The 14,727-nt window shown below is 48.0% G+C and overlaps 1 protein-coding gene across 1 annotated transcript in view; it reads left to right on the top strand.

Annotated features, from left to right (window-relative positions):
* Positions 1-9,579: 9,579 nt before the first annotated feature.
* ccdc162 (coiled-coil domain containing 162) overlaps positions 9,580-14,727 on the top strand; it is a 179,119-nt gene continuing 173,971 nt past the window's right edge. Inside the window, exons 1-2 of the mRNA XM_080193446.1 lie at positions 9,580-9,716; positions 13,380-13,452. Of these exons, the coding sequence (XP_080049572.1) occupies positions 9,580-9,716; positions 13,380-13,452 (210 nt within the window). The remainder of the gene's footprint in view (positions 9,717-13,379; positions 13,453-14,727) is intronic.

Consider the following 14,727-nt stretch of genomic DNA (forward strand, 5'->3'; position numbering starts at 1 on the left):
AACAGTTACAGAGAAACCTGTAGCAGGAACTGCCTTCCCTGCCTAGTGTAGCATGAATGTGTTTCTATAGTTACAAATGGGTGAGTATGAACGCTGAGGAGGACGGGGGCGGGAGGAGAAACATGTACATGTTTCAAGGGCGTTAAAGGGTAATGAGAGGGCGCACTGCAAAGAATAGTTTCGAGATGAAAGGTGCATTGGCAGAAAGTGAGAGAGAAGATTGTGAGTGTTGGTGTTGTCCTGGTGACAGTCCACTCCTCTCTTTACACTAGCTCACTGACACCCCTCACCCTACCCTAGGCTGGATTTTCTGCTGGAATTATCACCCCGAGATCATTCAGCTTTCGCCCAGGTTTGGGAAATATATTTTGTTTGTTGTTTGGAAACACTGGTGAATATCTTCCGATAGACTAACACGAGTTAAAACGCTGCTTTGCAACCCGCTGCTTTGATTCGTATGTGGGGAGAAAAAAAGCTACTCAGTAAAGGCTTTATAATCTTTAATTTAAATCTGAAATGTCGTTCTTTGAGGCAGTCTTGTTGAGGCAGAGACTTGGACAGATTCTTGTTCTCCAGGTTACACTCCGAGTTAAAAAAAAATAAAATCGAGGTTGCTGCTTTACCTGGTTATTTGAAAGCACCGATTTTAATTGTTTACAAAGCGAATTAGCTTCTGTAACAATTGGAATGAAGAGATTTTTAGCATTTCATGTTCCATTGCGGAAGTATTGAGCTCTTTTCCCTCTGGTTGTTGTGCAGCTCTTTGCCCAGTTATATTCTGGGTAGGTTGTGGAAATGCAGATGTTCCCATCCCGTTCAGGATGGCACCATTGACCGTTCAGCAATACTTGTCCCTGAACCTCTAGATTCCCACTCCAATGCTTTGAGTAGCTAGTTTAGGTTTACACTAGGTATGTGTCCTTATGATTTTCTGTGGTAGGTTGTACTACTGACTGCAACAAGGACTGTACCAACAGTAAAGTTATACAACCAACTCTGCAGTTGTAAGAAAATACTTGTGCTCTGCCCAAGATCCCAGGGAAATCTGGCGTGCTCCTGTTGCAAGACGTTAAGTGGCACGGTGGCAGTGTGTTAGCACTGCTACCTCATAGCACCAAGGATCTGGTTCAATTCCCTGCTTAGGTCACAGTCTGTGTGGAGTCTGCATGTTCTCCTCGTGTCTGCGTGGATTTCCTCCAGGTGCTCTGATTTCCTCCCGCAGTCCAAAAGGTGTGCAGGTTAGGTGCATTGGCCATGATAAATTCTCCCTCAGTGTACCCAAACAGGCTCCGGAGTGTGGCGACTAATGGATTTTCACAATAACTTCACTGCAGTGTTAATGTAAACCTACTGGCGACAAATAAATAAATTTCACTTTGGATGTGACTGTCTCATTACCTGATTAAGTGACAACCCAGTCTACAATCCCTATTGTTGAGCATTTTTATGGATGATTTAACTACATTTACACAGCTGTTGATGACTCCCTGTCTATCAGCCATAGCTCAGCACCCACACTCCTGCCTCTCCATCCATGTGTGTGTAAAATGGTTGCTGCCTTTACTTGTATATCATGACAGCAGAGATGACATGAATGTAGCAAGCTGCGGTGTAGAAAGGTAATGTAGGCTAACATTTCGGGCTGATTTTACTGGGCATATCAATCTGCACCCCCGCCCCAGAGGCTAAAACACCTGGGAAACACACCCATACTCCCAGCCACTGTCTTGTGCCAATTAAACACTGGAAGCAGCATTAGTTGTTTTGAGGCAAGGCTTCTGATCCATTCTTGGGAGGAAGTCCTACCTGCCCGCACAGGGGGGCAGGAAGGGAAGAGAGGCAGGGCAACATAATAGGGGAATTTATAGTCAGGGGTACAGATGGGCGCTACTGTGGCCATCAACATGACTCCAGGATGGCATGTTTCCTCCTTGGTGCCAAGGTCTGGGATGTCACTGAATGAATGCAGGGCATTGTGAGGTCATGATACATATTGCTACCAATGACAGAGGTAGAAAGAGGGATGAGGTCTTGCATCAAGAATTCAGGGAGTTAGGCAGTAGACTAAGGAGCAAGATCTCTCCTTAATCTCAGGGTTCTCCCAGTGCCATGTGTCAGTGAGCACAGAAATTAGGAGGATGCTGCAGATTAATGCGTGACTTAAGAGTTGCTGTAAAGCGGGAAGGTTTTAGATTCCTGGATCACTGGGACTATTTCTGGGGAAGGTGGGACATTTTCAAGTGGGACAGTCTACATCTGAAACAGAGCAGGACTAATATCGGTGCGGGATGTTTTGCAAGTGCTCTTGGGAGGAGTTTAAACTAATTTGCCGGGGGACGGGACATAGACTGTTTGCAGAAGAAGGACACATAATCATACAGCAAAACAAACAAGTCAGAGGGAGTACAGCTATATTAAGTTTCAAGGGAGTAAGGCCCAACTGGATGTCCATACTTTAATGCAGGTAAAATGGATGAGTTGCGGATGATAATTGACACGTGGAAGTGTGATATAATAGTCAACACAGAGATATGGTTGAAGGAAGGACATAATTGGCAACGCAATTCTGGGATATAAAATCTTTAGGTGAGACAGAGGAGGAGGTAAAAGAGGAGGAAGCATTGCAATTTTTATTTAAGGAGTCAGTTAAATATATTTAAATCTTGATCTTGGCCCTGGCATTGAGGGGATGCTTGTGATGGTGGGAGGTGGGGGTGTGGTGCGCCCTGGTTGTGTGTGGAGGTGGTGCGGTCTCCATGTGCATGTGGGGACGGTTCCTGTGTTTTTATTAGATGCTTTGATCATGGGATTCCCGATTCCAGCTTTTTCCACCCCTGCCCCCCCGAGTGCAATGACACGGGGAACACGTCCCCCCAGTGCAATGACACAGGGAACACATCCCGACAGTGCAATGGTGTAGGCCACACATCCCGACAGTGCAATGGTGTAGACCACACATCCCGACAGTGCAATGGTGTAGACCACACATCCCGACAGTGCAATGGTGTAGACTACACATCCCGACAGTGCAATGGTGTAGACCACACATCCCGACAGTGCAATGGTGTAGACCACACATCCCGACAGTGCAATGGCGTAGGCCACACATCCCGACAGTGCAATGGTGTAGACCACACATCCCGACAGTGCGATGGTGTAGACCACACATCCCGACAGTGCAATGGTGTAGACCACACATCCCGACAGTGCAATGGCGTAGGCCACACATCCCGACAGTGCGATGGTGTAGACCACACATCCCGACAGTGCAATGGTGTAGACCACACATCCCGACAGTGCAATGGCGTAGGCCACACATCCCGACAGTGCAATGGTGTAGGCCACACATCCCGACAGTGCAATGGTGTAGGCCACACATCCCGACAGTGCAATGGTGTAGGCCACACATCCCGACAGTGCAATGGTGTAGGCCACACGTCCCGACAGTGCAATGGTGTAGGCCACACATCCCAACAGTGCAATGGTGTAGGCCACACATCCCGACAGTGCAATGGTGTAGGCCACACGTCCCGACAGTGCAATGGCGTAGGCCACACATCCCAACAGTGCAATGGTGTAGGCCACACATCCCGACAGTGCAATGGTGTAGGCCACACATCCCGACAGTGCAATGGTGTAGACTACACGTCCTGACAGTGCGATGGTGTAGACTACACGTCCCGACAGTGCAATGGTGTAGACCACACATCCCGACAGTGCAATGGTGTAGACCACACGTCCCGACAGTGCAATGGTGTAGACTACACATCCCGACAGTGCAATGGTGTAGACTACACATCCCGACAGTGCAATGGTGTAGACTACACATCCCGACAGTCCAATGGTGTAGGCCACACATCCCGACAGTGCAATGGTGTAGACCACACGTCCCGACGGTGCAATGGTGTAGACCACACATCCCGACAGTGCAATGGTGTAGACTACACGTCCCGACAGTGCAATGGTGTAGACCACACATCCCGACAGTGCAATGGTGTAGACTACACGTCCCGACAGTGCAATGGTGTAGACCACACATCCCGACAGTGCAATGGTGTAGACTACACATCCCGACAGTGCAATGGTATAGGCCACACATCCCGACAGTGCAATGGTGTAGACCACACGTCCCGACGGTGCAATGGTGTAGACCACACGTCCCGACAGTGCAATGGTGTAGGCCACACTTCCCGACAGTGCAATGGTGTAGACCACACATCCCGACAGTGCAATGGTGTAGACCACACATCCCGACAGTGCAATGGTGTAGACTACACATCCCGACAGTGCAATGGTGTAGACCACACATCCCGACAGTGCAATGGTATAGGCCACACATCCCGACAGTGCAATGGTGTAGACCACACGTCCCGACGGTGCAATGGTGTAGACCACACGTCCCGACAGTGCAATGGTGTAGGCCACACTTCCCGACAGTGCAATGGTGTAGACCACACGTCCCGACAGTGCAATGGTGTAGACTACACGTCCCGACAGTGCAATGGTGTAGACCACACGTCCCGACAGTGCAATGGTGTAGACTACACGTCCCGACAGTGCAATGGTGTAGACCACACGTCCCGACAGTGCAATGGTGTAGACCACACATCCCGACAGTGCAATGGTGTAGACCACACATCCCGACAGTGCAATGGTGTAGACTACACGTCCCGACAGTGCAATGGTGTAGACCACACATCCCGACAGTGCAATGGTGTAGACCACACGTCCCGACAGTGCAATGGTGTAGACCACACATCCCGACAGTGCAATGGTGTAGACCACACGTCCCAACAGTGCAATGGTGTAGACTACACGTCCCGACAGTGCAATGGTGTAGACTACACGTCCCGACAGTGCAATGGTGTAGACTACACGTCCCGACAGTGCAATGGTGTAGACCACACATCCCGACAGTGCAATGGTGTAGACTACACGTCCCGACAGTGCAATGGTGTAGACTACACGTCCCGACAGTGCGATGGTGTAGACCACACATCCCGACAGTGCAATGGTGTAGACTACACGTCCCGACGGTGCAATGGTGTAGGCCACACATCCCGACAGTGCAATGGTGTAGGCCACACGTCCCGACAGTGCAATGGTGTAGACCACACATCCCGACAGTGCAATGGTGTAGACTACACGTCCCGACAGTGCAATGGTGTAGACTACACGTCCCGACAGTGCGATGGTGTAGACCACACGTCCTGACAGTGCGATGGTGTAGACTACACGTCCCGACAGTGCGATGGTGTAGACTACACGTCCCAACAGTGCGATGGTGTAGGCCACACGTCCCGACAGTGCAATGGTGTAGACTACACGTCCTGACAGTGCAATGGTGTAGACCACACGTCCCGACAGTGCAATGGTGTAGGCCACACGTCCCGACAGTGCAATGGTGTAGACCACACATCCCGACACTGCAATGGTGTAGACCACACGTCCCGACAGTGCAATGGTGTAGACCACACATCCCGACACTGCAATGGTGTAGACCACACATCCCGACACTGCAATGGTGTAGACTACACATCCCGACAGTGCAATGGTGTAGGCCACACATCCCGACAGTGCAATGGCGTAGACCACACGTCCCGACAGTGCAATGGCATAGACTACACGTCCCGACAGTGCAATGGCGTAGACTACACGTCCCGACAGTGCAATGGCGTAGACTACACGTCCCGACAGTGCAATGGTGTAGACCACACGTCCCGACAGTGCAATGGTGTAGACTACACGTCCCGACAGTGCAATGGTGTAGACTACACATCCCGACAGTGCAATGGTGTAGACCACACATCCCGACAGTGCAATGGTGTAGACTACACGTCCCGACAGTGCAATGGTGTAGACTACACGTCCCGACAGTGCAATGGTGTAGACCACACATCCCGCAGTGCAATGGTGTAGACTACACGTCCCGACAGTGCAATGGTGTAGGCCACACATCCCGACAGTGCAATGGTGTAGGCCACACGTCCCGACAGTGCAATGGTGTAGGCCACACATCCCGACAGTGCAATGGTGTAGGCCACACATCCCGACAGTGCAATGGTGTAGACTACATGTCCCGACAGTGCAATGGTGTAGACTACACGTCCCGACAGTGCAATGGTGTAGACCACACATCCCGACAGTGCAATGGTGTAGACCACATGTCCCGACAGTGCAATGGTGTAGACTACACGTCCCGACAGTGCAATGGTATAGGCCACACATCCTGACAGTGCAATGGTGTAGACTACACATCCCGACAGTGCAATGGTGTAGACTACACATCCCGACAGTGCAATGGTGTAGGCCACACATCCCGACAGTGCAATGGTATAGGCCACACGTCCCGACAGTGCAATGGTGTAGACTACATGTCCCGACAGTGCAATGGTGTAGGCCACACATCCCGACAGTGCAATGGTGTAGACCACACCTCTCGACAGTGCAATGGTGTAGACCACACGTCCCGACAGTGCAATGGTGTAGACCACACGTCCCGACAGTGCAATGGTGTAGACCACACCTCTCGACAGTGCAATGGTGTAGACTACACGTCCCGACAGTGCAATGGTGTAGACCACACGTCCCGACAGTGCAATGGTGTAGACCACACGTCCCGACAGTGCAATGGTGTAGACCACACATCCCGACAGTGCAATGGTGTAGACTACACGTCCCGACAGTGCAATGGTGTAGACCACACGTCCCGACAGTGCAATGGTGTAGACCACACATCCCGACAGTGCAATGGTGTAGACCACACATCCCGACAGTGCAATGGTGTAGATCACATGTCCCGACAGTGCAATGGTGTAGACCACACATCCTGACAGTGCAATGGTGTAGACCACACATCCCGACAGTGCAATGGTGTAGACCACACATCCCGACAGTGCAGTGGTGTAGACCACATGTCCCGACAGTGCAATGGTGTAGACTACACGTCCCGACAGTGCAATGGCGTAGGCCACACATCCTGACAGTGCAATGGTGTAGACTACACGTCCCGACAGTGCAATGGTATAGGCCACACATCCCAACAGTGCAATGGTGTAGACCACACATCCCGACAGTGCAATGGTGTAGACCACACATCCCGACAGTGCAATGGTGTAGGCCACACATCCCGACAGTGCAATGGTATAGGCCACACGTCCCGACAGTGCAATGGTGTAGACTACATGTCCCGACAGTGCAATGGTGTAGGCCACACATCCCGACAGTGCAATGGTGTAGACCACACCTCTCGACAGTGCAATGGTGTAGACCACACGTCCCGACAGTGCAATGGTGTAGACCACACATCCCGACAGTGCAATGGTGTAGACTACACGTCCCGACAGTGCAATGGTGTAGACCACACGTCCCGACAGTGCAATGGTGTAGACCACACGTCCCGACAGTGCAATGGTGTAGACCACACATCCCGACAGTGCAATGGTGTAGACTACACGTCCCGACAGTGCAATGGTGTAGACCACACGTCCCGACAGTGCAATGGTGTAGACCACACATCCCGACAGTGCAATGGTGTAGACCACACATCCCGACAGTGCAATGGTGTAGATCACATGTCCCGACAGTGCAATGGTGTAGACCACACATCCTGACAGTGCAATGGTGTAGACCACACATCCCGACAGTGCAATGGTGTAGACCACACATCCCGACAGTGCAATGGTGTAGACCACATGTCCCGACAGTGCAATGGTGTAGACTACACGTCCCGACAGTGCAATGGCGTAGGCCACACATCCTGACAGTGCAATGGTGTAGACTACACGTCCCGACAGTGCAATGGTATAGGCCACACATCCCAACAGTGCAATGGTGTAGACCACACATCCCGACAGTGCAATGGTGTAGACCACACATCCCGACAGTGCAATGGTGTGGACCACAGCTACAGATGTTTTCTGCACACAGTGCTAAAGAAAAGCACATCAATTTTTCTGTCTCAGCCAGCACTGTGCAGAATGGAAAATTCCAGCCATTAACTTCCATTCACATCATTGGATTTCTAGACCAACTCTAAATCAATATCTGAAAACAAAATTTTTAAACCATGAGACATAGGAGCAGAACTAGGCCACTTGGCCCATTGAGTCTGTTCTGCCATTCAATCATGGTTCTCATCCCCATTCTCCTGCCTTTTCCCCATAGCCCTTTATTAATCAAGAGCCTATCTATTTCTGCCTCAAAGACACACAATGACCTGGCCTCCACAGCCTTCTGTGGCAAAGAGTTCCACAGATTCATCACTCTCTGGCTGAAGAAATTCCTCCTCATCTCTGTTTCAGCCTGAGACTGTGCCCTCTGATTCTAGTTTTTCCTACTAGTGGAAACATCCTCTCCACATCCACTCTATCCAGGCCTTGCAGTTTCAATAAGTTTCAATAAGATCCCCCCTCATCGTTCTAATCTCCAACAACTACAGACCCAGAGTCCTCAACCGTTACTCATTTGACAAGCTTTTCATTCCAGGGATCATTCTTCTGAAACTCCTCTAGACCCTTTCCAAGGCCAGCACATCCTTCCTTAGACACGAGGCCCAAACTGCTCACAATACTCCAAATGGGGTCTGACCAGAGCCTTATACAGCCTTAGAAATACACCCCTGCACTTGTATTCTAGCCCTCTTGACATGAATGCTAACATTGCATTTGCCTTCCTCACTGCTGACTGAACCTGCACATTAACCTTAAAAGAATCTTGAACAATGACTCCAAAGTTCCTTTGTGTTTCTGATTTCCTAAGCATTACTCTGTTTAGAAAATAGTCTATGCCTCCATTCCTCCTTCCTGACATAACATCACACTTTTCCACATTGTATTCCATCTGCCTCTTCTTTGCCCACTCTGCTAACCTGTCCAAGTCCTTCTGCAGCCCCCTTGCTTCCTCAATACTACCTGTCCCTCTACATATCTTTGTATCATTTGCAAACTTATCAACACTACCTTCAGTTCCTTCTTCCAAATCGTTAAAGTATATTGTGAAAAGTTGTGGTCCCATGCCGATCCCTGAGGCACACCACAAGTCACCGACTGCCATCCTGAAAAAGCCCCTTTTATCCCCACTTTCTGCCTTCTGCTAGTCAGCCAATCCTCTATCAATACCAGGATCTTACTCTTAACACCATAGGCTCTTAACTTATTTAACAGTCTCCTATGCAGCACCTTGTCAAAGGCCTTCTGGAAATCTAAAGAAATCACACTCACTGGTCCTCCTTTATCTAACTTTCTTCTTACCTCCTCAAAGAACTCTAACACTCCAGCATCTGTTTGGGTACACTAAGGGGCAATAAGCATGACCAATCAATCTAATCTGCACATTTTTGGATTGTGGGAGCAAACACACTCAGACACAGGGAGGAAGTGCAGACAATGATTCAAAATGGGAATCGAACCCGGGTCTCTGGAGCAATGAGGCAGCAGTGCTAACCACTGTGCTACCAAGCCACAGTTGGTGCAGAACGAGGCTGTTCAGCCCATCACGTTTGCACAGATTAATTATAGAACTATTCTAACACTTATTTGATGGCACATTTGTCTTCCATTGATAAATAGCTGTGGAGCAATGGGTGAAACATACAAAGTATCTGCTACAGCAAGAATCCAGGCGATGGAAAATGAGCTGGCTGGAGAGCTGGCAGAACTGAAACAAGAGATTGAAGAGAATGGGATATTACAGGGAGCACCAACACAACCTTTCAGGTAATATTTAGGAATGAACACTGGCCCGCTGTTCTTGTTAAATTTACAAGTACTTGATGCATATTAAAAATAAAAATATTTTAATAAATGTACAATGAATACAATTTGTACGCAAGCACAAAGAAAGCAGAAATTGAAATTGTAAATGCCCACCATAGTTCTGGGCTGTGTGGTAGTCGTATGTGCAAAAAAGGATACATTTTCACCACAAGTTTAGCATCATTGTGAAGTGATTTCAACTTTCGCCCTGTGGTAAATTGGAAATGTAAATCTTGAGTTAGAGTTAAACTTGACCCCCAAGAAAAGTGCAATGATAGTGATAATTTAAGTTTTAAATAGTGTCACAAGTAAGTTTGCATTAACACTGCAATGAAGTTACTGTAAAAATCCCCTAGTTGCCACACTCTGGTGCCTGCTCAGGTACATTGAGGGAGAATTTAGCATGACCAATGCACCTAACCAACACGTCTTTGGGACTGTGGGAGGAAACTGGAACCCAGGTCCCTGGCACTGTGATTTAGTAATGCTAACCACTGTGCCACCATAACTTTGGTTTGACACTGCATGGAATGCATTGCCAAGTTTAAGAACATAAGAAATAAGTGCAGGAGTAGGCCATCTAGCCCCTCGAGCCTGCCCCGCCATTCAATACGATCATGGCTGATCTGAAGTGGCTCAGTTCCACTTTCCCGCTTTCTCCCCATAACCCTTAATCCCCTTGCCTACCAAAAACCTATCTACCCGCGTCTTAAATATATTTAGCGAGGTAGCCTCCACCACTTCAACTGGCAGAGAATCCCAGAGATTCACCACCCTTTGAGTGAAGAAATTCCTCCTCAACTCCGTTCTAAACTGCCCCCCCTTATCTTGAGGCTGTGCCCTCTAGTCCTACTGTCCTTTCTGAGCGGGAAGAACCTCTCAACCTCTACCCTATCCATCCCCTTCATCATCTTATATGTCTCAATAAGATCCCCCCTCATCCTTCTAAACTCCAATGAGTACAAGCCCAGTCTATTCAGCCTCTCTTCATAGTTCAACCCCCTCAACTCCGGTATTAGCCTAGTGAACCTCCTCTGCACTCCTTCCAAGGCCAAAATATCCTTGCGCAAGTGCGGCGACCAAAACTACATACAGTACTCCAGCTGCGGCCTCACCAATGCCCTGTACAGTTGCAGCAAGACCTCCCTACTTTTATATTCAATCCCCCTCGCTATGAAGGCCAGTATCCCATTTGCCTTCCTGACCACCTGCTGCACCTGTAGGCTGGGCTTTTGCGACTCATGCACAAGGACCCCCAGGTCCCTCTGCACCATAGCATGCTGCAGCTTTTCGCCCTTTAAATAGTAGTCCCCCCTACTATTATTCCTGCCAAAGTGGATAACCTCACACTTGCCAACATTGTATTCCATCTGCCAGGTCCTCGCCCACTCGCTTAGCCTATCTAGATCCCTCTGCAGACTTTCTACACCCTCCGCACAATTTGCTTTTCCGCTTATCTTTGTGTCATCAGCAAATTTCGACACCCTACGCTCAGCCCCCTCCTCCAGATCATCTATATAAATGGTAAATAGCTGAGGCCCCAGCACCGATCCCTGGGGCACTCCACTAGTCACCAACCGCCAATCCGAATAGCACCCATTGATACCAACTCTCTGCCTCCTATTAGACAGCCAATCCTCTGTCCACGCTAACACCTTACCCCCAACTCCATGCCTCCTAACCTTCTGTAACAACTTCTTGTGCGGCACCTTATCAAACGCCTTCTGAAAATCGAGAAACACCACATCCACCGGTTCCCCTCCGTCCACCGAGGAGGAGGCTGGCTAGGGTGAATGTTGGACCCTTAGAGGATGAGAGGGGGGATTTAGTGGTAGGGGATGAAGAAATGGCTGAAGCCTTAAATAAGTTTTTTGCTTCGGTCTTCACGGAGGAGGACGCGAATAGTTTGCCGGGTATTAAAGATAGAAGGATGGTAGGAGTTGAGGGCCTGAATGCTCATAGAATTCCAATAAATTCATCAGACACGACTTCCCCTTAACGAATCCGTGCTGCGTCTGCTCTATCAAACAATTCTTCTCAAGTTGCCTCGCTATCTCTCCTTTGATGACAGATTCAAGCATTTTTCCTACAACAAACGTTAAACTAACCGGCCTATAATTTCCTGCCTTTTGCCTGCTACCCTTTTTAAACAGCGGCGTAACATTAGCCGTTTTCCAATCTTCCGGCACTTCCCCGGAATCCAGCGAAGTTTGGAAAATAATCACTAAGGCATCCACTATCACCTCTGCCATTTCCTTCAGAACCCTGAGATGCATTCCATCTGGTCCTGGGGACTTGTCCACCATCAGTCCCGCTAGTCTATCGAGCACTACCTCTCTAGTGACAGTGATCGCATTCAGGCCCTCAACTCCTACCATCCTTCTATCTTTAATACCTGGCAAACTATTCGCGTCCTCCTCTGTGAAGACCGAAGCAAAAAACTTATTTAAGGCTTCAGCCATTTCCTCATCCCCCACCACTAAATCCCCCCTCTCATCCTCTAAGGGTCCAACATTCACCCTAGCCAGCCTCCTCCTCTTTATATAATTTATAAAAACTCTTACTATCCTTTTTTATATTTAGCGCTAGTTTAGCTTCATAGTCTATCCTTCCTTTCTATATCAACTAGTAGTAAATGTAACTTATTATCTTACTTCAAAATATTTAATGTTCTAACTTTTGGTGGTCACAACCCAGCATGTGTCAAGGCAAGTACGAATGCTCCCTGAACAAATTAGTTAAAGTTCTATCAAGGCAGAAGACAAACAATTTAAACAGTGTTCGGCCTGGGTGGAGCCTGATCTACAGCTACTGGTGTTAAATTGAGAGCTTCAGTGATTATTTAATGTTGAAGCCAGTGAGCAGGTTAGATGGATTGGCCATGCTGAGTTGCCCCTTTGTGTCCAAAGATGTGTAGGTTAGGTGGATTGGCCATGGTAAATGCATAGGGTTATGGTCATAGGGCGGAGAGGAGGGCCTAGGTGACATGCTCTTTCGGAGAGGTGGTGCAGGCTTGATGGGCCAAATGGCCTCTCTGCACTATAGGGATTCTATGGTTTTATTCTGCATTAAAAAAAACATTTTCAGGACCTAACGGATTTTTGGGCTACTAAGGGGAGGCAGTGGAGTAGTGGTATTGTCACTACCCTAGTATTCCAGAAACTCGGAGTAATGCTCTGGGGGTACAGGTTCGAATCCCACCACAGCAGATAGTGAAATTTGAATTGAAGGTAAATCTGGAATGAAAAGTTTACTGATGACCATGAAACCAATGTTGATCTTTGTGAAAACCCATCTGGTTCACTAATGTCCTTTAGGGAAGGAAATCTTCTGTCCTCATCTGGTCTGGCCTACATGTGACTCCAGAGCCACAGCAATGTGGTTGACTCTTAACTGTCCCTTAAGGGCAATAAATATTGGACCAGCCAGCGATGCCCACATCCCATGAAAGAATAAAAAACCCGCTAAATGAAACTTACTGCAAATCTAAAGGAAACAACTAGTCAATGTTTATAATATCTTAAATGCAATAAGATTGATATTAAACACTTCCTAATGTCCTTTTCATCTGACAATATAACCTTGCTTCCACTTTCACATTAATGTGCTTCCATTATTTTTCAGTTCTGTTCACATACCGAAGGACATTTCTTATTTCAGAAAGGAACGGGAACTACTCTTGAAGAAAGGTTTGCAGGTAAAATATCAGACCTGTTTAAAAGAGTTGACTGTAGTATGGGGAGCTGTGCCTGGTATCGCTGGGTTTGGGTAATATTTGGAGGGAGCAGGGTATAGCAGTCTTCTGCAGAAGGAAGGTGCCCAATCTGTCTCTGGCCCTTTTCAAAGCATCCAGCTGCACAACTCTCCACATATTTCTGCCTACGAGCCTCCTCTGCTCGACCCAGCCCCTTTTCCACATGCAGGTGCCCTGACCACCACTGACCCATCACCATTCAATTCCTTTAACAATCTGTACCTGTGTTCTGCCAGTCTGATCACTTAATGGACACTTTTAGTGCCTTCTCAGTCTTCTGTATCCTCATTTACATTCCCTTTGTCCCATTCCGCCGTCCCTCCCCCACCCCTCATTGTATAAATCTCTGCTGATTCTCTTTGCTCTCAGCTCTGATGAAGGGCCATCGATACTCGAAACATTAGCTCTGTTCTGTCCCATTGTGGAGATGCCAGCATTGGACTGTGGTAAATACAATAAGAAGTCTCACAACACCAAGTTAAAGTCCAACAGGTTTATTTGGTAGCAAAATCCACTAGCTTTCAGAGTGCTGCTCCTTCGTCAGATAACTGCTTACCTTACGAAGGAGCAGCACTCTGAAAGCTAGTGGATTTTGCTACCAGATAAATCTGTTGGACTTTAACCTGGTATTGTGAGACTTCTTACTTTACTCTGTCCCCACAGATGCTCTCAGACCTGCTGAGATTTCCCATTATTTTTTGTTTTTGTTTCAGATCCACAGTGTTTTGCTTTTACCATTCAGTTCTTGTCTCCATGTTCCTGAAAGCATTCTAGGAAAAGCTCTTCCACTTCTTAAAATTAACAGACCTAAAATCACAAGTTGAGGGTAAACACTGTTGTGATACGTACCTTAAACATGTGCCAAGAGCCATGATGACGAAAGATACCATATCATAACTGAATGGGAAATGTGAGAGTTCCAATGAAATGGGTCACACAAATGATGACAGGGATGTTTCAAATTTATTATTTCATGGGATATGGATGTCGGACATCCTTAATTGCCCTTCAGGAGATGGTAGTGAGCTGCCTTCTTGAACCGCTGCAGTCCATGTGGTGTAGTACACCCACAGTGCTGTTAGGAAGGAAGTTCCAGGATTTTGACCCAGCAACAGTGAAGGGACAGTGATATATTTCCAAGTCAAGATGGTGAGTGACTTGTAGGGGAATGTGCAGTTGGTGATGTTTCCATATACCTGCTGCCCCTGTCCTTCTGGG

This window comes from Carcharhinus amblyrhynchos, chromosome 7, assembly GCF_965287045.1.
Source record: "Carcharhinus amblyrhynchos chromosome 7, sCarAmb.v2.hapA, whole genome shotgun sequence".
Classification (NCBI taxonomy): Eukaryota; Metazoa; Chordata; class Chondrichthyes; order Carcharhiniformes; family Carcharhinidae; genus Carcharhinus; species Carcharhinus amblyrhynchos.